The sequence below is a fragment of the Plectrocnemia conspersa genome, unplaced genomic scaffold, assembly GCF_051122295.1.
Source record: "Plectrocnemia conspersa isolate PC_06_02 unplaced genomic scaffold, ASM5112229v1 ptg000006l, whole genome shotgun sequence".
Taxonomy (NCBI): Eukaryota; Metazoa; Arthropoda; class Insecta; order Trichoptera; family Polycentropodidae; genus Plectrocnemia; species Plectrocnemia conspersa.
The window spans coordinates 18,180,190-18,208,073 of NW_028277170.1; the positions used below are offsets into that span (position 1 = coordinate 18,180,190).

Genomic DNA, 27,884 nt, shown 5'->3' on the forward strand with positions numbered 1-27,884 from the left:
TCTTCAATAAGCGAAAGAACATAGCCTTAACCTTTATAATATGTTATGGGTTTTGTATTATATTTACATGTAAAAAATTGTATTTTTCTATGTCAAGCATTAAAAATACTGAGCTAATCATAAAGTAACGAACAATCATAGTACCCGTATATGTATTTGGGAAATCTCTTAAATACTTTCACTGTCTTAAGAAAGTCTGTTACGTTTTAGACTATTCAGTGATACTGTGAATAGTCAATATATTAAAAAAACATAACGATGTTCTACATTGGTTACAATATCTTTGCGATAAAGCACGTTCTAGTTAGTATTCAACATGGATTGTTTCGATTACAAATGATACTATTATGGTGTAGTTTGTAAACTTCCTTAATAATGCATATCCTATGAGTTTATTTTAATTATAAATTAAGCAATCTTACTGTTAAAATACATATACATATATCTTTTAAATATCTGTATACGAAGAAATCTTTTTTGTATTAGAATCAAACGTATCTACCGGAGCAATCAATGTTGATTTATTCAATATGCAACGACACATGTAGAATCGTAGTACATAGAATATACAGAAGATTATAAAATCAAGTGCAAATCCACAATAGTAGTACTAACTGTGCAATGTAGGCAGCGTACAACTTTCACGAACTGACAAGTAACCAACCAGTATATGTATCGATTCCACTAACTTTCGCTCGACGCAGACATCAATTACTTCTTAAGAAATGCATCGATGTACACAAATTTATACACATATGGAAATGATGAAGAATAACCTGAAAAGATTTTATTACATACAAATCGCATGCAAAGTATACATGAAATGCGCAAAATACATAATCGCTTTATGAACACGTGTATGAATAAAAATTATTAAAATTGACCATTTCTGTTAGTACTACATAAAAAAACTTGATTTTTAAAATATATATATTAAATTAAAATATTTTTAATTTTCGCATATTTATAGAGGTATTGGATTCGTTGAAAACGTGACGTTTTCATATTTCAATCAAAATCCGCAATGTACATTGTAGAGGAAAAAAGACCGAACGTTGATAAAAAATGAGAATACCTTTTGAGCCGTAAAATATAATAAAAAAATTCTAATACAGACTAATATTTAATATATTTATAAAAACTATTTATATTTTTGAGAATCTTAAATTTTTAGAATATCAATCAATTTTTAGAATTTTACGGCAGAAATCAATGCTGAGGTGTGACTAATGCAGTTTATAGTTTCTTATTTATTTATATTTTTATCGTTTTTAGTTTCACATTGATGGACACTAGAAAAAAATTCTTCATTACTTTTAGATTAAAACACGGTATATTTAAAGCCCAAAAAAAGTAAAATAAAATAGGATTTGGCAAGTCTTTCAAGTATTAGTCACTGACATATACCATTGTCTATACTGTTGGTATTTTGCTTCATATAAAATTGAAGAGTAAGCGAAGTCTCATAATTTTTCATAGAAAATTGATGGTATAGAATAAATAATGAATTATTGCAGTTGCGAAATACAACTTAAACAACAGTTATGTTCCTAAGATGGAATTAAAACTATGAGGTTTGCCGTTAGTGCGGTTTCTTTTTGTCTTTTATTTCACTATATAATACGTGGCGAATATACATATTATAGTATGTACATATAAAACGTAAATGCTTTATTTTAAATACAATATGTTTGCTTTGATGTTAGCATGACGTTTCTAAGCTTTGACGTTATATTAATATATTATTGTTGTGCAATAACCTTTTTATATCATACGTTTATTATTTTTGCTTATAATCTTATTAAGCGGATGCGAATTGTAAAACATGAAAACAGAATTAATTTTTATGACATTTTTCGACGTTCGACTCTGCATATTTCAAAATCCAATTTGATAGCAAAAAAGTGACGAATTGCAACGCAAAAGCTGTTTGTAAAGGTTATTGTGTCAGATTTTATCGTTAATAAAATACTAGCATATAAAAAATATTGATTATTTATAAAAAAACTATTGAAGAAATATGTATTCTTTGCATTTTCACCTTGGCTTATTTTTAATTTTAATTAATATTTAGCAAATATTTTATCTAAAGTGGCAATGTAATTGAAATTAGGCAGCTTAAAATGAATGAATTAAAAGTATAAATGTGTTATGTAATTAGCACGATAGACCGGACTAATACCTGAAAGATTTAAGTTCGAAACTTATGTTTTTCAATTTATATAGTGTCTGGGAGTTAAAAATTAGTGAACATTAATGTATAAAAAAGTATTTTTTTACAGATTTTTTGCTTTCATTTTGCTATTTAAAATTGCAAAAAAATATTTTTATTCAGTAATTTTATTAATTTTCTGTATCAAACAAGAAAGTGAAATTTTAAAATGTTTTATTATTTATTACTGCTGAGTAAGTCCAGCGATAATAATAAATACATACAAGTTAGTATTAACCACTAGGTTGATTTTATTTAATACTATTTTTTTCAGTTTGGGAATCAATGAATATAAATAAATAATAATTTTTCAATCAAAATATAGCGCATTATTATATATAAAAATTCGAGTCTGCTCCCGTGGCTCGATCTCGCGGTCTCTGATTTACTAGTCTAGACCTTACGGACTACGCTTTTCCGACCATATATGATTCTTATCAGCAGATTCAGACCTTCTACAATTTAGTATTTTTTAAGAAAAATATTAAGATCAGAGCTATGAATATCTTTCTTAATATTATTAATAAACAGAAAAAATATCAATGGGTCTGAAAATCTGAAGTTAAAAATTCATTCGGACTAGTGTAGACCATATTGAATATATTTTTTACAATTCGAAAAGTGCAACTAGAAATAAATTATTTATGAGAAAATATTTTTTTTAGAATTAAGACATGACGTACTTGATCCAAAGCTTAATCAAAATCAATGTAGATGATATCTACCTATTTACCAATATCGAGGTTTTTTGTCTCAAAAATGAGAACAAAAACATAGTACATTTTGCTACTGATCTCGATAAATAAAAACTATTCTATTGAGCAATAAAGTTTTTGAAACATATTCTTGAAGACTATTGCTGATAAAATCGATCTACACGCATATATTTTTAGCTCATTCATTTCCTTCATAATTTGCCTTATTCGAAACAGTTAAAAACCCTTTCATGATTATTTACGAGTCAAATAAAACTAGATTATTATTGAATTAAACATACTTATGATTATTTTGAAAAGAGTTTTCAGTCAGTAAATTTTATATAAATATTCTTGAAATTAAACTCATATTTTTGTATTTATAATATCAATCAGTATTATGTTATTCATTTTATATAATAATGCATATAACATTCTAATATGTATGTGAGTATAATATATATAAAAAATATAACAAAACGCCTCTGTTCCATATACTGTTTTAAAATTAATTGTTAAAGCTCCTCTGCCGGAATTTTACTTTTTATGCTCATCTCCGAATATTGCTACTTATACGTGCGAGGACTTCTTTTGAAATTGTCTTAAGGCTTGTGTGAAATTACTTCAAAAGTCGCATTCATACGTGTAACGCACATACATACGTACGTATACAATAAATCCGTCCTCCTGTGTACGTTTGCAAACTTTTATAATAAACGTCGTATATCCACTACAGACACCCATTTGTATAACATTTAACTTGAGCTCCGAGTCATAAAGAGCAACATAACGTTACGTATTAATTAAGAAATACTACCATGTGAAAGCTGATGGACTTATTTTTTAACAAATTAGTACATATGCAATGGAAGCAATAATATATATAATAAATAATAGAGTTTACATTTTCAAACTCCAAGTATGCGTTATAATGGAACAGCCAACCACATACTCCAAGTTTGTGGTGCTCCTATTGCTTCTTATTCCGCAGTGACGTTACGCAGTTGTAATTTGACAGCGTCTTCGGTGCCCCGTGTAACGCTTTTTGGTATATTATGCACTCATTTAATTACCCATGGGTAATTAAATGAGAGCATAATATACCAAATTCGTCTTGTCTTTATCAAAGATAGAAAACAAGATACTAGTGGACATGGAATGTCGTGCTTTTAAAGCAGAGTGAAATGCAAACATTTTTATTATCGAAATATATCATAAAGCATTATGTTTATAGTGCGATGACTTATGTCTATTATGTTTTCACATCATTATCAGACTAAGCACTCTACACAATATTAAAAAGTTTAAAACGGATTTTTTATCACAACGCATTTTTTTGCAAAAATAAAATAAGTTGAAGCTCATTTACTAACCAATAAAATTAAGCCATTTAACGATGGTTAATTAATAAAGTCCTGTACGCAGCAATATTTAAATATATTAGTCTTTTGATGAGAACAACCATTAGAAGTGTTGAGCACATTGTGAGATACATCAATAGCCAATTTAATACCAAAGTAAATTATTTAAGATTTTTTATAAATTCACCTAGTTGTTTTCCAACTACATCTTCTCCAATATTTAAAATAAACAAAGGTTCAGATAAAAACTTACAAAAAGTCACCATTTTTAAAAGCCTATGTAAACAGTTAGTTGCTGATTTTAAAATTAAAATTATTAACCTTACAATCTGAAGTGCAATCGACTAAAATGTGTCACATCTGATGGTAGTAAAAATATATGCATAACGGGTTAAGTTCAATAAAAATATGAGGCTTTTTAAAATGCAAGTTGTTCTTATTCATTGTATAATTAACCAACAGGTATTTTGTGGGAAATATCTCAATCTATCATGTGTTACTGAACCAGTTTTATCAGCGTTGCACTTAACTGTCTGTTCCGTGACTTTTTTTATTAAAAATGCTAGCAGAATACTTTGACTTGCTCTATTATACAGCAGTTCAATGGCTCAGTCATGGTAATGTTTATTTAATTTTTTTTAAATTTTTCTTTACGAAATAGCCAGCCCTTATCTACTATTATCGAATACTAAATGGCGCTGGAAATAAGCCTTTGCTGGAAATATCATAAAATGAATTTAACTCGAAACTATAATGAAAAACTCACACTGCGATAAAGTCATTTTGACGACAACTAGCGTTGATTGAGTCACCATTCATTTTAACCTACTTTATTTATTTCCCATGGTACAAAAAATTGCGGCAGATATATTTTTTGAGCTCTAACTGCAGTTCTAGCAGCGATTTTCGAATCGTGAGTCAGGTGCTGAATACATTTCAATTATTAAAAATACAATTAACTGTACAGTTAAGTAATGACACGCCCTAAGGTAAATTCTCAGGTGTCAAATAAGCTCAATTAAGATCATATGCATGGGTATTTATATTTGTATTTGAAAAGACATTTTCAAAAATAAAGTACATAAAACTACAGTTTAACGTCAACATTAACAGATTTGTAATCATTTTTGACGATAGGAAGTGAAGAACTTCGCACCCTAGTTTAATGAAATATTATCTCAAAAAACAATACCATTATTTTCATAAATAAAGCTTAATACCAAAATTCATAATTCAAATAGATAAAATATGCAAATAAATAGAAAATTATATTTTTTTAAGCTCACTTAAATTTTGCTTTTTAACCCGCCTTTAACAAAAATAGTCTGTTGAACCAAGATTTATAAAATAAAATGCAGTAAACGATTCTTATCAAGTGATAAAAATATGAGCTGTTAGATAATATATTTTTTTCAGTAACATACAATATTACAATTAAAAAATAGTAATAAGCTATATACATATAAAGCTAATAAAGTACAATGTAAAATATAAAATTGTGATAAAGTTTTTTAATCATATTTATAGAGCGGCGTTGAAGTAATAAATATTTAATTGCAATAAATGCCGTCACATATATAATCAATAAAGGATCAGTGACAAGAGTTTATATATATAGGGTAATTTAATTTTTTTTACTGACTAATTTAATAAATACGTGGCTTTGATATAAAAGATAGATACTCACAGACAATGGAGCAGATGTATTGTCAAAATTTACATAGATAACAAGTTTTTGTGGAGATTAAAGTATCACAACAAGGAATATGATTCAAATAGTTTGCTATAATAATCATCGTCGAAGTTTTAAGGATATAGGCTATTTAGCATTAAATGATAAATCAGTGACAAATACCAGATTAACCTTCTAATCTCATAATCTATATCGTGTATGAGAGATTGATATTAGTGATTGTTACATAATAAAAATGGATTCGATATTTTCAGATTTTTTATTGAATATTATTAATAATTAAATTGAAATACAGAGTGGTTAATAATGACATCCATTGGTTGTGTTTTTTTAGAAATAGTTAATTAGTTTATTAACATATATGTGATTGATTTATAAACTTTGATTACAACTACATACCTTATAATAAAAAAATGTTAATAAGAATTAATATAAAATTAAGAAAAACGAAAACAAATATTTTTGGCTAGCGACATGAAATCATTGTTTACTAATTGAAAGGTCGTGAGATTTGAGTACAATTGGGAATTAAAAATATTTTGAGTTAATAGTAGTAGTCATTCTTTATATGCAAGAGTCGCGGCGCTTATCTGTTAAAAGCGGGAGATGTGGACAAAACTTATATTTTTCAAATATATATGTTGTGGTCAATAATATTTTTTTCGAACACAAATCTCCTTTACTATATTATATTAAAACCGCCAATCGATTATTTTTATAAAAGCAAAGTCACATAACACATATCTGGTTTTAATATATAATTATTTTTATTAAATTTTTAATCCTTACGTTGTCAAAATTAGAGCCTATTTAAAATCAGAATAAATTAATTCAATAATTTTTTTTTTAAAGATTTTATCCTATTTGTACTTTTTATAGTTATCTTTATATCATAATCATGTTTGATATAAATATGTTATGATATAATTTATGTTAAAGTGAAATTATATTTTCACTAGAGTTTCAGTGATATCATATTCGAATACATATTATCCAGTAAATATATGTGTTGAAACATTTGATTTAAATTTAAGTTTTAACGCTTTGTTTACTGAAATCTTTTGGACAACTATATTAATACTATTGCATTAAGAAACAAACCAGATTTTCGGATAAAATATTATTTCAACTTGAAGCAGATAACATACAGTTTATTAAAAATGTATGCAAATTTTACTTTAATGATGATGTAGGATAGCAAACGACTATGTACCGAATTTTGCCTATCAAATGGTTGAGCCGAATAAAATGTATAAAATAGCAAAAAATTTGCAAAATGTTAACATATTTTAAATATCGGCTTAAATTAATTAATGTTTCATGGATCCGTACTATATTATAATATTTAGTAAAAATGCAAATAAAAAATGTATAGGAAAATCAATATTAATTGTCAACATAATTTCTAAAATAAATATAAGAAAATAAAAATCCTGTAAATATACTTTTGAATCATCGAATATATTTAAGGTAAAGATGTTGTATAGTATATTGTATATATCAACATAATTATAATCAACAATAATTTTAATTATTTGCATTTAGTAATACAGGTGGTTCTAAGCCTGAAATAAAAAGCAGCTGCTCTATTGCTTTTCTATGAATTATTACGTCATTGTGAAGTATTTAATTAATATTATATGTATATTGCTTTCCCCCTATATTAATATCCTTATCTGTTAAAAGACATGATATAAAGATACGCATTGCTATCGCCATAATTAAAATACTGGTGGTTAGTCATTGGATATCTACGTATGATTAACAGTTAAGGCCATTGCACTTCCCATATACCACAAGCACGCTTTCGTATGATAAGAGTGTGTGTGCAAATTCATATTCGCACTTGGTTTTGTTTTCTCCTTACATGCGGGTCACTTTTGGAAAGTGAGCCATATTTTTTTGAGAAAGTTTAGCAATTGGTATTCGAAACGGTGCGCCCAGGTGAGCGGCGTGTCCTCGGAAGGTGTATCGAAAAGTTTTGAAAAAAACCGAAAAAAAACAATGGTATACTGTGTGATAAATAACAAGCAGTATTTTTAATCAATATTGTTTCATATTAGATAATACGATCATAATTCTTATATTTTTAGTCATAAGATGAGAAGAGATGTTTTCGTCGATCAAAACTTATTTTGTTTTGTGCCATTAACGTTATCAAATTGAGCGTCTCAAGCCCTTTAGAGAAGATTGACATGTTTGTGTAAAAGACTATCTGTATTAATAATAAATAAAATAATTATTGAAGGTCATATATGGTTTATGAGAAATTTAATACGTTATGATACGTCATATACTTAATCGTACTACCAGATTTTAACCATTATATGTTTTTCAATTTTATTACTTTCATTAAAAAGAAACACTAACCATAGTATATGTATTATCGGGAAAGATTTAATTTATCTAAAATATTTCTAAAAATGTTTCTCGCATAAAAACTGTAAATAACTTCATTGGAAAGCAAAAACATCATAGAAAAGCAGAGTTAATTAGTAATATGAAACCAAATCAAAACTTGTTATTGAATGAAAACAAGAGGATTTATAAATATGGTATTTATTACAATGGTTCTACGTATAATGTCAGAAAATTTCAGGATTAATCTGTGTTTAATGTTTCAAATGATCGCAATTAATGTTTCTTATTTATTTAGAAATAAGTAATTAATCCCAATTTCTCGAGAATTCTGGAAAATATTGATTGAAATGAATACAGTATATATTTTTATATTATTAATTTACAACAATTTAGATCAATATTTATGCATACAAATCGTGTTATAATTAATAATTAAAATATAAACGGACGCGAAAAATAAAAAAAATACATACGAGTACTTAATTATTACATTATTAAAGAGATAATAGATATTGTTGAAATTCTCACTAAAATAATTAGCGCATGTTTAATTATCGGTCACCTATTCTCGTATTTAAAAAAAATGACAACATGGACTCTTATATAATTTATCTAGCAAACTAATCCATGATAAAAAATATTGCTCTATTGCTCTTTCTTCTGTACATAAAAAATAATTAAAAATTAAAATCTCTTAAATATATTATTGATTGAAAAAATGAGTTTCAGTAAATCGTTAACCATTCAAAATTGTAAAAACAGTTTCTAGAAACTAGCCACTACGGTCTTATTAAAATAAGGATTATAATATTTTATTAAAACATGATATAAATACACGCAGCTCAAATGTATTTAGATTATTAATCATGATATTCATCTGTGATAATCAATCGAATATATAATTATTTGATAATCACTAATTACGATCTCTCAGATACGATAGAAATTGCTAAACACTAGGGTGCCTATGAGATTTGAACTCAGGTCTTTAATTATTAATTTAAGTATACTACTGGTTTATTATAAAATAATACGATAATATAATTAATTTACGTATTATAATTTAACTTTAATTATTATGACCCGTCATGCAGTATAACCTGCTTTGGGGTCAATATTATCGAAACTTAGTCTTATCGAAACTGAAAACGTAACGCTATGACATGTTTGACGATAGTAAATTATGTAATGGAAGCATGTAGTGATACGTACAAACAAAAATAATATTTTATCTCATGTACGTATAATAGTCCGGTTTTATTGCGATTGAGACTTACTATTTGATATTTCGGCAGCTATGGACATGCCATGTTCACGTTTTCGTATAAAAACAGTTTTTCACATTTTTTTTTGAATTCATGATCATAGCAGGTCCATCACTGCCGAAATATCAAAGAGTAAATCTCATTCACGATTAAACTCGGTTTTTAAATTTTTTTTTTTATTAAATTAAGAACATTGTGATCCAACAGGTTACTCCAATGCCTCACGATGGTATTAATAAAACACAAAAAAAATATAAAAAGTAAAAATTTATAAGATAAAATTATTTGCGATCCTCTAAAAGAATGTATTATGAACTTGACTAGTAATAATGTAATTGTTTTTAAATTACCTTTTCTATCAAATTTATTTTAAAATTAGTCTGATTTAAATAATAAACTTCTTAAAAATTTTATGAAACAAATTTTAATAAACGCAAAAATAAATGATATAATTTAAAAATAAAATATGTATGTTAATTTTTTTAATGTGAGTCATATTATTACAACTTTCAATTAAAACATATTAAAAATTGTTTTTATGTTTTTTTTAATTAATTTAATTTAAATTGTTTCAATTTAAATATTGTAACTTCTTTATTAAAAATAATTAAATAAAGCGGAGAAATAAAAGTTTCATTAGTAATGAGATTTATTAAGAAATATATAAAAGTTAATGCATATTTTTAAAACTTGCAATAAAAAAATTTCAAAAATTGTTTTTATTTTAGTTTCTAATAAAATTGTCCTGATTTAAATATTTTTTCAAAAAATAAATATTTTAATAAAACGTAGAAATAAATGGGATTTATAATTTATTTAACTAAAATAAAAAAAAATTGGTTAGATATAAATACTTGAGCTTCTATATTAAACATATTTTAATAAAACGTAGAAAGCATATACTCAATAGCAATGGTATTTATAAAAAAATAACTCTAATAGCAATAGAAGTTTTAATTAAAATTACAGAAATAATTGTTTTTTTAATTCATTTTTCATTAATTTTTTATTTAAATTGTTCTGATTTAAATAGTTCTACTTCTCTTTTTAACAAATTTTAATAAAAAGTTGTAAGTATTAGGCATAAAAAGCTGTAAGCAATATAATATTAATGGTAAGAGTATATCTTTAAAAAATTGAAACGGTAATCTATGCCTTAGGGATTTAAAAAAATGTTTTTGTATTAATTTTTATTAAAAGTGGTACAATTCAAAAAAATAGCTTTTTAATTGAACATATTTAAATAATACGTAGATAGAAAAGTTTTACATTAAAAAATAAATAATATAGTTAATAGTCATTTTTTATTTTTTTCAAATATATAAATTAAAATATAAAAAAAAAAAAATATTTATTTTTTTATAAAAATTAGTATGAATAAAATAATATGAGTTTTTTTTATTAATAAATTCAAATAAAACTTAAAAAAATATTAAATATAAGAGTAATATCTAAAAAATTATTTAAAATTTTGACTAGAATTTTTATTAAAATTGGACTAATTTATCTAATAAAACTTTTTTTATTAAACATATTTAAATAAAACGTAAAAATCAAAGTCACTAATCGTTTTAAATATTTTATAAACTTTTTTGGAAACTATATATTTAACGCTTAAAATAAGTATATATCTATATATATTTTTAACAAATAGCTAATAACTATATTATTGTTTTTAAGATAGTTTTAGTCAAAAACAGTTTTAAAGCAAAATTAATACGATGAAATAATAGATATTGGAAAAAATACATCGAATAAGATATTACAATATATACTAAAGTAAAGTGTGAAAATTTTGTATAGATCTAAATAATTCATAATTCATTCTTGCTTAGTAAAATTTATCCTAAGAAATATTCCGAAAGCAGCATTGCTTAATCAATTCAAAGTCACGAAGAGTCACATAGAATATTAATCATGGATGCAGTTTTAATGTTTTGTTAGTGTCGAGGCTTCAAACTAAAAGCTTTGAATTTTACATTCGAGCTTGTACATAATTTACTCATTATAATCTAGTTGTGATTTCGCTAAATCAGTAAAATTCATATTTGCAATATTTATTATGAGAAAATTTAATTATTAAACACTGCTATGCAGATTTTATTTCATTGTAATTATATCTAGAGTTAAATTAATTCCACAATATATATTTATTTTTCGTAATATATATAAAAAATTGAAAAAATTATCAAGTTTCGAGAATCAGATTCCTTGATTACCTGAGATTCAAGATTTTTGTGTTATTTTATATTTAAATCGAATGAAATAATAAATTAATATTGTATTTTATTAAAATGAATAAATATGTATTCTATTATATACTTATTATAAAATAGTATATTTATAAAGTATGTGTATTGTTTAATTTCGAGACGAGTGAAAATTTTTACAACAAATTTTATGTTGAATAAGTATTGTATTTTACGTAAAGCTTATAATAAACATAAATTAAATAAGAAACGATTGAAAATCGATATTATATAAATATAACATTAGCATATAAAACATATATGAGTAAACATTTGTTTAAAAAACATTCACTCGTTTTGGAATTAAGCAATATTTTATAATACATATTAATTTATATACATATAAATGTTAATTCGGTTAACATTTTTTCGTGACACCATATAAATAACTTTTTTATTGTTTAAATAAACGAAAAATAAGTATAAGTTATTAAACTAATCAAATGATTTTGAGTTACTATAATTATGTGCAGTATATTCATATATAGTAAAGTAATTGTATGCAATAATTCATTAAATTTCAGTAATAGATTTCAATGATATTTTTTAGTTTAATCAAAATTATATTTATAGTGTTTTATGAATTATTAAAAATATTACATATTTTTAACTTTTTGAATAATTATTTATATAAATGGTTTTGATAATATATGTATATACAATAAAAAAATAATCGCATATACTCAAAAAATAAATAACGAGTTCATTTTTTAAAGCAAATTTATGAAATAGTAAATTCGTATTTTATATTTTTTTTTTATAAATTCACATCTTTGCAAATAATGCTTCAATAAAATAATATCTCAAGAAGTTGTTATTTAAATAGAAATTATAACTTTAGTCTAGAAAAACGAGTGACGATTGAAAATCGTTTTAATAATTCAATTAACAGAATATACAAATATACGGATATAATTTATAATATTGAAGAATCTATTGAATAATTTGACATTAAAAATTGATGTAAAATTTTAAAATAATATGTCTAGGAAAACTCGGTGAATGATTGATATTTTACAAATTCTCATTCAAGCGAGAGTTTATATGGAAGCATTGAATCGTGTTTAAGAATATACAATTTAAGAGGAATAAATATTTAAATCTAGAATGTACATCTCGAATCCTAGGATTTAAATTATGTCTAGAATCAGATGTTATATGAATCCAATACTTCGAATGCGAGAATAGAAGCAACAATGAAACGAAGCGAACATTGCACAAAGTGTCCACGTAGTACGGCGACGTGGGCCGTAACCGTGATAACGGTACTCTTCGGGCCACGCGAGCAGTTCTCTGACCTTGCGGCCGCACACGCACAATCTCGTAAAGAAATGTGATGGATCAAGATCAATTACCTGGAATCGAACTTGGTTCCGTCAACCAAGTGTCCCGAGTAGTGCATGGTGAGCATGTCTCCGTGCTTAGTCTTGGTGGTACATCCGTCCGGCACGCTGACCACGTCCACCTTGAGACCATCGGTAGTCTTCTTGTCTTCGCCGAGGACTGTGCCTGCTAAGGCCAACAAAAATAGGATCGCGCGCAGGGCCATTTCTCCGGCAAAACTTTTTCGCTAGAGAGGAGTAACGGAGGAGTGTCGACCGCGCGAAGTTACGCTGAAAACTGATTGCAACTCGACTCGACCCAAGTTTCGAGCACGATAACTGTAGACCGGTATGTACTCGGCTGAGTGTCGCTGTCCTTGTCTCGACTATGCAGAGGGCGAGAGAGACGGATCGATTGCGATCTGTGATGCGGAGAGAGGTATTGTGGGCGACTAGGTGAGAAACGTAGCCGACCGGAAAAGGTTAAACGTCTCTCGATGATAAAAACTCAACACCACGTCAGTGTATCGCTCGAAAGCAAAAAATATCAGCTGCTGGGAAAATTAATTATTAATTCTGCTTCAAATTGAGCTATTGAATTAATGAGATTTTTTTTTATGAGCGTAAAGCGGGTGGTACAGCGACAAAGCTTAACAATGGTATTGTTGTGTGTATCCAATCCTCAAGCAAAATTTCAGGAACGGGATTTCGAGATTACAAGTGCACGATTCCAGGTTCTAATATTTTTTAAATTCCAAATAAATAAATATATCAACCGAATTAATAAAAAATGATTATTACAATTTATTTTTTATTATACATTAAACGTAAAATCATATATATTATATTATTTACTGTATTAAATTTATTTCTATGATTTATAGGGATTTATATTCAGTAAATGCCCCGTTGATTTTAAAAGTGGGGCATATACATTTTGTTAAAAAAAGAGTTATAGCTAATTTTCGTTATACATTATCTTAAATTTTCTGTTTTTAATCAATAAATAACAGTGTAAATTTTTTTTTGTCGATGATATTAATTATTTGTTGATTTTAAAAGCTAGGCAAGTCCACTCAAAATAAAATAATTTTAATCAAAATTGTTAGTTTATTTCCATATTTACGATTCAACAAAATTTTGGAGACTTACAGACTAATGGTTTTACACAGAAGTGTGCTAAGAGAAGAAAGCAACCGAGAAATTACAGGGGAACGCAGCTTACAGTTTTAAATATTATTTAGATATCAAAGAAGCAAAAATTTTATTATGCAAAAGATTTTTTTATAGACACAATTAATATATCTAAAGAAAGAGTGGACCGTGTTTGCGATGCAACAAATTTTTAGGGAAGATTTTTGTGGCAGAATGGAAGGTTTCTCAAGGAAAACCAACGAGGAAGAAGTAAAACGCGTGACGGAAAACATTGAGATTTTTTCTCAATCAAAAATACATTATACAAGGTCTCACAATCCAAATAAAAAGTATTTAAACTTTGAATTGAATATAATAAAAATGTACAATTTATACGTTAATAAATATAATGAAAATTATGTTAAGGAGAACATTTATGGTAATATTTTTAACAAAGAATTTAATTTGCACTTTCATCATTAAAGTAAAGACACGTGCCAAAGGTGCGATTCGTTCAATATGCAAATTAAAACGTCACGCAATATTGAAGAAAAAACAAAACTGATGAAACAACATGAACTTCGTTTAAAATATGCTAGATAAGCCTTACTAGAAGATAAAGTGCTAGCCTCAAAAAACCCAGGAAACTATTTTGGTTTTACATTTGGTTTAGAAATAGCACTACCATACCCTAAGCTGACATTTTCTGTTTAATACTATAAACATGTATGTTTTAAATCAAGGTTTTCACAATTTACATAATGATAAAGTATTACGTTAATAAATATTAATAAAAAAAATGCACTAACTGCATCCAGAGGATCGCAAAAAGTAGCTTCTTGTTGTTAAAAAAATCTAAAAAATGTGACAACTCAAATGCATGTTATCGCTTATAGCGATATGTTCACTAGCCAAAATATAAATATAAAATTGGTTTTAATTTGGATGAAAATTGTTCGTTCTAGCGATAGCAATATAGTTATTATTGACCATAAAATTTTATTTTCTGGACATTCATTCTTGCCAAACGATTTTGGTTTTGTAGAAATGGCTATTCGAAAAACAAATTTTCTGTATATTTATTTGCAAGCAAAATCCATTTTACTACACGAAAGACTTCAACAAAACCTCTGGAGCAGGCAATTTTGAAAAGTACCGAAAATATTGGTGGCGAAACTGTCAACTGTCTGAAAATCTTAAGAAATGCGCCATATAAATTGAGTTATAAAACATCAATCGAAAGACGCAAACCATTAATTATCTAACTGTAACATAATATGGACTTGCCCCACTTTCACAATCAACGACTCAAATAATCTTTGTTTATAAATGTATTTTAAAAAATAAAAAGAGGTATATTTAAAACGTTATAAATTCTTAAATTCTGACCCTATAAAGCATTTTACCACAATAACGTAATTTTGTGGCTTAAATTATATTTAAATGACTATTTATCACTAGCTCACAAGATACAAGTGATACAGTACTATGGTGAAGGTTTTTCCGCATCTAATAATTAATTTAAACTGAAATATCATGTTTGTTGTAAAAATAAATGTTTTTGACCTTTGTATAGATTTTATTAAACATAGAAAACACCTCAACTGTAGAAACATTCCTAAACGAGCATTTTAACTTGACTGAGACACAAACTATCTGCGTTAAAGCAGACATACAAAATCACTCGTTCCTCACATCGTGACAAAATCAAGAAAAAAATATCGTAGACATGGAAAATACAGATCAGACATGTCAAAAGTATCTGGAATTAAAAGAGGTAGACCTTGTAAAGATTACGTGAAATAAAAATTCTTGAAATTGTCTGCTCGAAGTGAAGAAGAAAAAAAAAAAACAAAAAAGAGAAGCAAAAACAGCTATCCAAAAAAAAATTTAGAGACGACCTTGGCCTTATCATCGATAAACTTCAGCAAGATAGTGGTATTTTAATGATGGAAATACTACAAGATGATTTTATGTTAACTACTCATGTAGTGAGAATATAACAGGAATACAAGAGGAATTAATCAAGAGATTATAAATTCTAAAAAATCAGGAAATTATATAAAAGACAGAGCCAAATATTATGTACAACATTATAAATGGTATTACATGCCTGATTCTGTCCATACGGTACTGATTCACAGAGAAAATATCATAAATTATCATGCCCTGTTACCATTAGGGTAGCTTTGAGAGGACATCTAAGAAGCAAGATACAATATATATTTATATATGGATTTTTAGAGTTTCGCGAGTATTAATATTTTTAGAATCTCGGGATTCATCACGATTTTCACTTACTTTCTTTCAGCTGCGATGCTTCAGTAACGATTTATCTATAGCTGCCGCTCTGGTCCTTGATCTTGTCATGTATACACGTTTCAATAGAGCAATAACACTATGACACTGAACTCCAAACCGTGAAAGTCGCACTTCAATCAAATGGTTTCAGAAAAGAAAATCTAAAGACAACAGAAAAAAATAAAAAAAATCACATAGGACATGCACGTCTTCCATACATCCGAGGGGTGACGAAAAAAATCGGAAGAACCCGAATCTAAAAACAAAATTGGTTCAATGTTTCCAAATGGAAAAGATCGTTTAAAAAATGAATCCTAAAATCATGTGTGCAGATTGTGAAATAATTTACATCGGACAATTTAATATATGCATTGCACAACGAGAGAATGAACATAAAAATGCTGTGAAAAATTATCTACTCTGGCCGAACACAGTTTCACAGAATACCACAAAATTGATTTTATTAGCACAAAAACCTAACTAACATTAAAAATCCTTTTGTTCGTACAAAACACGAGATTCTTGAAATAAAAATATCGCTATGAACAAAAAAAATGAATAGTAGCATATTATCAATGTCTTGGCTTCCGGTTTTGGAGTCTTTGCGAAAAATATCACATAAAATTTTAACCGACCATTTTTATGTGATTTTTCTATAGAGAGTATAAATCACTTTGTAGAGAGAAGTTCGCAATAGATCGAATGCATTAATACAATTTTAAATTATCTGTGAACAGAAGAAAACTTGAATTTGTAACTGCCGTATTTATGTCATTAATAAAAAAAATAAAGAGCAGTGGGCCCAAGTTGGACCCTTGAGGAGCCCCCGAAGGGTTGTAATATTCTTTCGACAAACTGTCTGCGATCGCTCAAATAACTCGAGCAACCAAGGTTAGACATTATTTTAATAATAAACCGCGACAAAAATATCTTATCATACATATAATTTAAATTATTATAAAATAAAAACAATCAAATGTAACTTACATAATATGTAATATTGAATTCCGAAAACTAAATATAGTTATTTATGATTGTATATTTATTCACACACACTCGTTTCCGATGCACCACTGTATTTCGTTTGAAAACATCGGTTAGATTTATTTAATTTAAACAAAAGAATAAAATAGAATTTCAAATTTGTTTATTTACGTTGTATTATTATATATTAAGATCCGCAACTTCCATTAGTGTCGACAGAAAGAACTGAAAATCTCCGGAGTAGGCTAATAACATATTGTTTTTCTTCAAGAATGGTCGAATAATCGACTGAGAGTGCAACATTCCAAGGACTCGTTATTTGTGTGCGCTCCGCTGAAGAGTCCCCTCCATATTTGTGTTCAAGAAGTTCTGTGTAAATATGTGTTATTTGAAAGAAGAGGCGTAGAATAAAATGATGCTCATTGTAGGGGATTAACCTAAGTAGTTTTATCGGGGTAGGATATCAAAGTAGAATAATATTGTCCCTTTTAGTCCAAGAGGGCCAAGATATTGGCCCGCTCATATATGCAAAATATCCCACCGGCCGATTTTCGCTGATAAATTATAAAATTGAATTTAGGGTGTTTGATATGCGTAACGTGTCAACATAAAAAGAATACATTTGCTTTATTTCAGAAAAGTCTAACAGCACATAGCAGTTCTCAGTAATTGTGTTATATAACAAAGAAACGACCGCGCCGCCACAGCTTGCCGGCCCTTTTCTTATGCAGGTGATGCATACACGATATTCTTACTACTATTTTTACCTTTTTATCTCCATTCATACATATTTTTACCCAAATAGTCTACTGAATATGCTTCATAGGTGTTAAATATAAACAATAAGTTTTTCTCAATAATTATATTTAAGAAATACTAAATATTGTATGAATATTTAATATTTTTTTATTTCAAACTAATAATTTTTTACTCTGTGTCTTGTTAATTTTAAAATTCAATTACTCTGAAAACATGATTTTTTAACTTAATAACAAATTAGTTATATTATTGAATATTTTCTAAAGTTTCAAAATTTATGAATAAATTAATTGATAATAATATCAAAGATTTTATGTCTATAGATAAGTTTTTTATAGATTAATTTAAAATTTATTTGATTTTGAATTAATTTCGTATATTTTTTATTTATTTATAAATTTGGTAAAATTATTTATTTACTTACGTATATGAACGTTGAACATAAAATTGCGCTGAAACACTCAGAGTAGTTGTGAATTGATTATTATGGCGGTTGTTAAAAACACATTATTTGCCACATTATTGTTTACCTGGATAAAATTATTTAAAAAATAGTGTATGTATTTTTAATAATATCTTATTTCAATCAATTGATTTTTTGCACTTTGTGTCATGTTAATATTAAAATTAAATCACTCCATAAAAAAAAACTAAGCCTAATATTAAAAATATTTTTTAGGCATTAATACTCGCATACCTATTTTAAGTGGAACAAATATTCGAGGAAGTCAGAACGTTTGCTACACGTTATTCCTAGAGTCGGTCATAAAATCCATGACTCTTTTAGTATTATCTGCTCTGAATTGAGCTGTTAATTAATAAGGATTAATTGATTTTCAGACTCGAGAGAAGAAACACTAAATACAGCGATTGCATACTATTGTATAAATATTAAAAAATATTGGTATGATATTTACGCAATTATTCTACGCAAAAATATTTCCAATAAACAACAATTTTTATATGAGCATCTTCAAAACATACTTTGCGTTGCTACTTAATTTAATTAAAAAAAATATTAATTCACTAGTAATAAAAACACAAATTAACTGTTTAAATTCAGAGTAATATATTATTGCTTTTGGTGTGAAAAGTAAAGTTTTAATTTTTCATTGGTGACACTAAAAAATATATAATAAAATGAGAAATTTTATTATGTATTTAAAAATTCATTAAATTTTATTAACCTTTGCTAAAGCAATAAAGCTGAGAGTGGTTGTCAAGAAATCGACAAAAAGCACCAAGAACTTCGATTAATCGAAAAGGTCAAATTTTCTTGCACGACAATGCGCGATTGCCCTACAAAAATAGAATGAGTTGAACGTTGAACGAGTTGTGAACGTTGAACGAGAAGTGTCATATAAAACGCAAGCTTTAAGCACCTCCACTTTGCTATCGGGAAAATATGGCAAATGTTTTTAACCTAGAATGGTAATGGTCCTTCACGCGACCGACCTAGGGTTAAGGACGTACTGTGCAATACTTGTTTTAAAAATAGTCTGCTGGTAATGAAAGCCTTAACAACTAAATGCATTATTTTAATTTTAGCCACGCATGCATTAGTTAACAAGAAAATAAAATAAGTTTAATACATGGTACCGCAGGAAATAATTAAAAACCTTTTTTAAGCAACAGAAACGTGAAATAACCAGTATGTATTATATTTACATTGGTTCGAAAATTTGTGGAAAAAAATCTTCGGTTCATTTAGCAATTTCGATTTCTTTTATGGTCGCAAAACGTTGTTCTTTCAATGTCCTCTTTATCAGCTGGAACTGAAAATGGTCTTGGTTATTAAGAGCGCTTTCATTGAGACGTTCGAACTATTGTTTCGATAATAACCTTCCATCCGTTATGATGCATTGAAGCAAATTTTTATCATCCTCAATTTCATTCAATACTTATAAGTTTCTGCTCTGTGGTAAATTAAATAGTTTCAGAACAAACTTGGCTAGTATTTGTTTAATGTCTAAATTGAAATCATAAATAAATTTTTCAGTTTTTTTCCTATTATTCGACGATTACTAAATATATTTTCATCGGTGTTTTTAATAAAATATAATATAAATATCATGCACGCAGCAAGTATTTGTTTTGATTATGTATCATATCAAATTATCTTACACTTGAATTAATAAACTGTCACTTAATAATAATACATATCATATTAGACAACATTATTACGTATAAAAGTAAAAGGAAGATGGGTCTTATTTATTCGATCAAAACCGATTTATTCCGTTCCAGTTATCAGATTTACCGTTTCCAGACAGTTGAAGAAGATCAACGCGTTTGTGTGAAAGACCATCTGCTAGTCTGGATTATAAAGATAAATATAACTTATAATTTCTTCTGAATTATTATCTCTCGAAAGTGCGACGATTGTACGTAAAAATGATAATAATAAAAATATGAAGAGATTGGGGTTTTCGGCGCGATCAAAATTTTCCCCAATCTAGTTATTAGATTAAGCATTCCAGATATTCGAAGAAGACCCACATTTTAACGTGAAAGACTGCCTGCTGTGATAGTGTAACAATTTAAAAAAATTTGTGTTTTCTGAAGGTCTTATAAACCTATTCTCCAATTACTTGACCAATAGATATCAGTTCGTAAAGTATAACAATTATTTTTCAGAACGATATAATACCTCTACTGGAGTACCTTAAGGATCCATCTTGGGTCCATTGCTGTTTCTATTGCTATGTATTTTTTTATTATATGCATTTTTTTTATTTTATCACAATTTTAAAATACATAAAATATATATGTATTTATTTGTATGTATTTTAAAATTGTAATTGATTTTATACTTTTGGCAACCGTGACGCATAAAATTAATCTGTCATAATTTTAATAAATAAATAAATATATTTTTACCTGATCATTTTAAAAAATTATTATGGACCATATATATGTTATCGATTTAATTACAAACTATTCAAGAGCCAATCCAAAATATTTTTTCACGCTTTAATATCATATTTTTGCCTAACGATATAATGCAGAAAGATTCATGAAGTTACAGTCAAAATTTTAATCCAAATACTTTTCTATTAAGATATGAAAATAAAAATCAGGACAGCTTTATAATTCACCGCATCCACTGTTCCGTCGATGATGTGGATACCTTCCATTCTGGAATATAAGAAGCACCCCTAGATAATTTCACACAGTTGTCTAGTAAAATTGTTCGCTGTTTATTTTTTCACCTTGAGAACGAAAGTCATTCACTATATCTGATTCATACAACTAAATTGTGGATGATTTGGCATTATAAATTAGTATGTAGTTATATTTTAAATATTTATTAACCATTTTGCCATAGGACTGATAAATATTAAGATTTTAAAAAACATCAACTGCTTTAACTATTTGCTATTTTACTAAATGTAAACATTACTAAATGTAATGAACAGAACTCAAATAAAATATTTGCTTTCAATAATTATTTATTCAAGTTTCTTTAATAGACGTTCATAAGTTGTTACTGCATAAAGAAAAATACCATATAAATAGTAACGAGCGTGTCTAGTTCATGACGTCTCTTTCGAAGCTAATGAATATTTTCGAGCAACTTTTTCAAGCATAATAAACGCAAAAAGTAAAACTAAAACAAAAATTTCAGACGAGCATCTTGAGAAAACACTTCGTATCGCTACTAGCTCTATTAAATATTGATGCATTAGTATTGTACAATAAGTTACAGTGTTCATTAAAAAATGTTATGTTAATATTTTTTACTTATATGCTGAACGAATTTTATTGTACTGTGGTCATATTAAAATTTGCCATTGTATCAAACTTCAGATATCTCATTCGCTTGAAAGAATCCACTGAATCACTTTTTGTATTATAAATAATTTTCTTTCAATAAATTTAATGTCACTTTTAAAGAGTAACATATTTTTTGCATTGCTACTTTTTTATAGGCACACGATAAATATACGTGTCTTATTCACAGTATCGTTCATTAGTATTGTCAATTTGGGTTATCACATTTATTATTAAGCATAAATCATTAAGCATTAAGCATAGAATTACATATCTAACATATTATAAATAATAAACATAAAATAAATACGTCAATGAAAATACTCGTGCTGGTTAATTATAATTGCATAGATGACAAATTGTAATCAACCGCGGATTAATACTCAAATTAATTTTCAGCTTTATTTAATATATGAATTCCAGTTCACTTGATAATTTTGTAATTAGTATTATTTACCTATCTTTTACAAAGCAATAAAAACAAAACAAAATTTAATGTATAATTTTATCTGTTGAAAAAATTTTCTTAAATAAATAATTAAATATAAATAAAAGTATTATATTATTGTTTAAGCTATAAACAATATGTAATAAAATTGCAATATAAAATCATTACTTTTGTTATAAATTAAAATATTATGATTAAAAAATAATAATACGAATTATATTATATAATAATATAAAAATGAAAAATCATTAATATCAGAAGGAAATGACCGGACCAGCTCTTCGTAGCTGACATTAAACGGATCAATGTAAATATAATGCAAGCGTATTAAGAAGTCGGATGGCGACAGTCATAGGTGAGTCAGTTAGCGCAGACATACTGGCTATAACGGGCATCAGAATAGGACGCGATCGTGATAGTTGATCCAAAATACAAAACTAGAATTCTTTAAGAATATTTGGATTATTGTCGACAGAGCTCTTCAGTAGCTTAAAGAAATGTTTAGCAGCAAACAATTTTCTGCTAGAATACAATAACAGATAGTAACAAAATATACTTAGTATTTCAATAACATTTTCTGTACTTTTTTAGTTGGCAGGGAATATTATTAGAGAATTAGAAACTATATATTTAGATTCAATAAATCTGAGAATAAAAGTGTCATAGAGCAATGGTCGCTAACGGGTGGTCCGTGGACTACTAATAGATCGGCAAAAGAATATTGGTGGTCAGCATTTTTTTCAAACATATATACATATTTCGTGTTTATTAAAATATTTCATTATGCAGTGAAATCTCAGTATAGCGTAGCTCACGGGACCGAATAAAAACACAAATAACTTATACTTGAGTTATCAAATTTGTACATATGAGGGTTCGTACACACGTGCCAAGAGGGCAAGAAAGCAGCCGCTTCCCTCTTCACGTTAACGTATAGAATCCAGAATTTTGCTTACTTATTTTATTAAAATAATTTTATTTCGCTTTTTTTTGTCAAATACATTTTGCTTTAATAAACTCTAGAATAATATAGCAATGAAATAAATCAAATTATAATTTATTCATTAAAATGTACTTAAATTTTAGGGTTATAAACCGCATTTTTATTTCTAAATATATTGTAATGAATGTTTGGTTGATTTATTACATATTTGCATTTCGAGTTCGCATGCACTGTGTTGGCAGGTTTTGGTTCTCTTTTAGAATAATTTTTAGTACCGAGTCGTGTTATGCATGGAAATACGGTCTTATGGAAGGCAGCATCGACTTTATTAAATAATTCATGGTATAAGATTGAGAGTCGATCGCTACATTCTGCTAGCAACGATGACTGCTCTTTCAAAACTGCTTTTTGCGAAATATACCCTAGTTATTTCAACATCCACTTAATGTATACATATACACCTTTATGTAATTAATATAAAATATATTATGTATTTTTTTATTCTGATTTGATATAGAAAACCAACTCCAAACAGATACAAAATATCATATAATATAGTATTAAAAATATTAATGGACGTAAACAATTCTTTAAAAAAAATATGGCAATTATTTTCAGCATTAAAAATTGTTTAAAAAAATTATACATATTAATGTCATGTGAAAAATCTACCCTCGCAATTTATTAAAATATTTTTTGTAAGGACACCCTTAAAATATTAATAAATAACGCAACATTTAGGTATAATATATACATTTATTTTTAGCAAAACCTAAATACGAAACAACATATATATAGCAAATACAAATAATTAAAGTTAAATAGTATAGTAATTTTATTTATACCATAGTAAGATATTGTATAAAATAGAATTAAAATTGAATCTATTTTTATAAAATACTACAGTATAATAAATAAAATATTAAAACTTTTTGTATGAAAAAAAAATAATAACAGGAAAATATATGTGAAATTGTAAAATATGTAATTGATTGAAAGTAGAAAGTTTGAAAGCATAACTTAAACACTAAAGCATAAATACAGTTATATATTTACATTATGCAGGTTGAACTCAAATTCATATTTATTCCTATACATAATTATATATAAATATATAGCATATATATTTTTATTTCTTTTAGATAATGTATTGGCATTAGCTGTATATCTTCAAAATAAATTATATAAATAATTCGAATAATGCATACATTAAATATAAACTTTTAAATGAAATATTTTATTATATAAATATACACTTATGTGTAAAAAAATATACATATATGCAATTCAATAAATTGTATAATACGTAAGTTTTGAAATGATTTATTAGACAACTATGCTTAATGGATGAAAGCACTCGCATATACGAGTATGTTTACCCTAATGCATTCTATTGGTGAATTTGTTTTATAAATCGTTACACTATATGTGTATATACAGGATGAGCAAAAATATATTTTATTTATAAAAAATATAATATTTATTTAACTAAGATAGTTTAACTTAGTTTGACGTAAAATAGTGATAATGTAAAAAAAAATATCTAATTAAAAAAATATATAAAAGATAACCCTGCCCGTGACATTGCCTCCACTCTGTATAATATTAACTCTAGTATATGTAAGACAAGATTGTTAATAACAATTTAGTCATCGGTATTTCCTTGAACGGAGACCTGCGTCCGTTACTTAAGCATCTTGCGAAACTGGTTTTAATATTTCGAGGTACGAATAACATTAAATTCGATGAGTTTTAAACACACCTATATATGTATACACACACTTGCATAATATAATTATAACTTTAATATGTCAAAAATGATTTGTTTAGCTCAAGGTTTTGGAATGCGTTCTTTATTGGACTTTACAGCAATAAAGCATCTTATTTTGTAGATGATCATTAAAATGCGAAGTGTGTTTTAAAATATATTATATTTTTTATGCGACTGCGAGTTTGACGCCACTGCCAAAATGGTAATCGCGGTCAATAGCAAATACAATTTAGGTTGATGTGAGAGTAACACAATTAAAAAAATTTAACAGCATTTTTAAAAACAATATTAATCGCATCGCATTTGCCAAACATTAACTTAATAGTTATGTACAATAGTTTGGAGGCTTGATTTAGAAAAAAATATAAATAAAACCCCTGACTGTCTTATGTAGAAGCGATTTATGTATTTTAAATAAATAATAAACACTTAAATGGAGTTATTTTAATAAATTAATTATTGTTTTGGGTTCTAGTGTGTGGTATAAAATAAGACGCGTTAAAGCTTTGACGAGAAATTGTTATGAGATTTATATTATTTTAAGAATATATATAAAAAGTTATGGTTAAATAAATAAATATTTGATATACAAAATATTTTTGCCTTTTAATATAATATATTTTACTGTTTTTATTATGTAATTTAAAAGTAGCTGAATATTTGCTTTTAAAATTTTATTATATAATATATTCATAAATAAATAAAAATAAAAAAGCCAATCAGACATAATGAATTCGTACACGTAAGTATTAACCACTAGACTGAAAGTTTGTGAATCGGTGATCGGTATACAATTTATAATCAATAGATGTCACTGCAGCTGGGGCCGCTTTTTTTTTTTAATAATAGCGCATTTTTATAAATAAAAATTTGAGTACCGCTGCCGGGGCTCGAACCCGCAACTTCAGAGTTACTAATCTGAGACGTTCCGTCCTTAAATAATTTAATTTTAGCTCTATAATATTTATTTATTGATGTAAACCTTTTATTGAAATATAACACGAGTTACATATTAATATTTGTTTGACTAAATGATATTTGTAGTTGTTAATATTTCATTATAAAATGATTGGCATTAATTCAGTGACAGTTACTAAGTTTGTAATAAAATAGGAGTATTAAAACCATTAATGTGAGATTTAAGAAAATTAGTTTATCAATGAGTAATAATAAAAAAATATTAATCTTACTATCATCCCGGGGCCATTTGTTTCTTTGAGAAACACGATCGCGTTCTTTTTTATTGACGTTGGTTCTAAGATGTCCGCACTTGCCGACTCGCCTCTGGCTGTGGCCATCTAGCTTTATATTACTTACATATAAACATGTAGTATCTATTAATATAATATTAAACTATCGAATATTTAGTAACGATAAAAATAAGGTCAACGCTAAAAGTTAGAAAGCGATAAAAATAAATGCGATATGAATACTCTTTTGTCTTGTAAATTGTCAGGAGTATTAAATTTAATTTAATGAGTGTCAGTATGAATCAGGCATGCTGCACTAAAGTGGTGCAGCGCTGTCATTTGTATTTGAGTAGTAAATGGGTAAAATTCATTGAAGAATGAAAGTTCAGTATGGTAATGAATATATATATATCATTCTAGCAAGTGTATGAGAGGACTTCAAAGTTTCAAAGCGAAGTGAATTCTATAGCAGACAGGTCAGGCACACCGAGTTCATTGCAGCAGTTAAAAGCTTCGTGAATGAAAATCGCCGAGTAACAGTAAACGAAATTCCACAAAGTGTTTGCAAGATTTAAAATACCAATGCACTTTCCTACATTTTATTAAACGATTATATTTCCTAATTAAATTTATTTTTATTTTCTTCCCTGTCAGTAGGTTTAATTAAAATATTTTCTACAATAAAAAACGAACGCCACAAGTAAAATATTTGTTTTTGAAATAAGATTTTAATTCGATTATATCCAACAGAGCGCGAGCTGTGCAAACGTAGCGGATTCGCCACACCGTAATGAAACTTTTAACAAGATTCGGAAAATTTCAGAATCTTATTGTTGACATATTGTCTTTACACGAGGAAACTTTTCTTGAGCGATCATTTTTTGAGCTCGATTTGGAATTATTGTCATCGCGTGAATTGTATCTTCTGCTCTCAATATATTATACTTATTTTTAACATACATATATATCAATAGACATCTGAAAGACCAGAGCTTAAATCCCATATAGACACAAATGTTTTTAATTTTTGGATTGGGTCTGACATGTTGATTAATTGTTTAACGTCATTTTCAACAGTCCTATCTACAGTGCGAATGTACGAAACACAATGCTAAATATTTATATTTGTCCTAACATGATTTTTATTATGCTCTCTTAAAACGCAAAGTTTTTTATTATAGAAATCCATAATATATTCTTAAAATAATTTTCTTAAGCTCCAAACATGAAATTTCTCTAGTCCAAAATAAGTGACCATAAGCACTCAATTATAATGTATTTTATACATGGTGTTCTTTTACATAGTTACTGGCAATATATTGGCATATATAATAATAAAACGTTTATATTTTTAATCTGAGCAAATCCAAGTGTAAGTCACACATACAAGTTTTTGCGATGGTTTTAGTGTTAAGGTTGAAG

The 27,884-nt window shown here is 26.9% G+C and overlaps 2 protein-coding genes across 4 annotated transcripts in view; one reads left to right on the forward strand and one right to left on the reverse strand.

Annotated features, from left to right (window-relative positions):
* Positions 1–13,697, reverse strand: part of Fkbp14 (peptidyl-prolyl cis-trans isomerase Fkb14) — a 54,883-nt gene extending 41,186 nt beyond the window's left edge. The window contains exon 1 of one of the 2 annotated variants that reach the window (XM_088188174.1): positions 13,192–13,697. In XM_088188174.1, coding sequence (XP_088044300.1) covers positions 13,192–13,385 — 194 coding nt within the window. In that variant the 5' untranslated portion in view covers positions 13,386–13,697. The remainder of the gene's footprint in view (positions 1–13,191) is intronic. The other variant, XM_088188175.1, reaches the window with a different exon arrangement.
* Positions 1–27,884, forward strand: part of MESK2 (misexpression suppressor of KSR 2) — a 244,284-nt gene that overhangs the window by 28,972 nt on the left and 187,428 nt on the right. The window contains exon 1 of one of the 2 annotated variants that reach the window (XM_088188169.1): positions 25,169–25,225. The exons of the other annotated variant lie outside the window; for it this stretch is intronic. The gene's annotated coding sequence lies outside the window, so the exon portion shown is untranslated. Of the gene's footprint in view, positions 1–25,168; positions 25,226–27,884 lie in introns of those variants that run through there. 2 annotated transcript variants of the gene reach the window in all.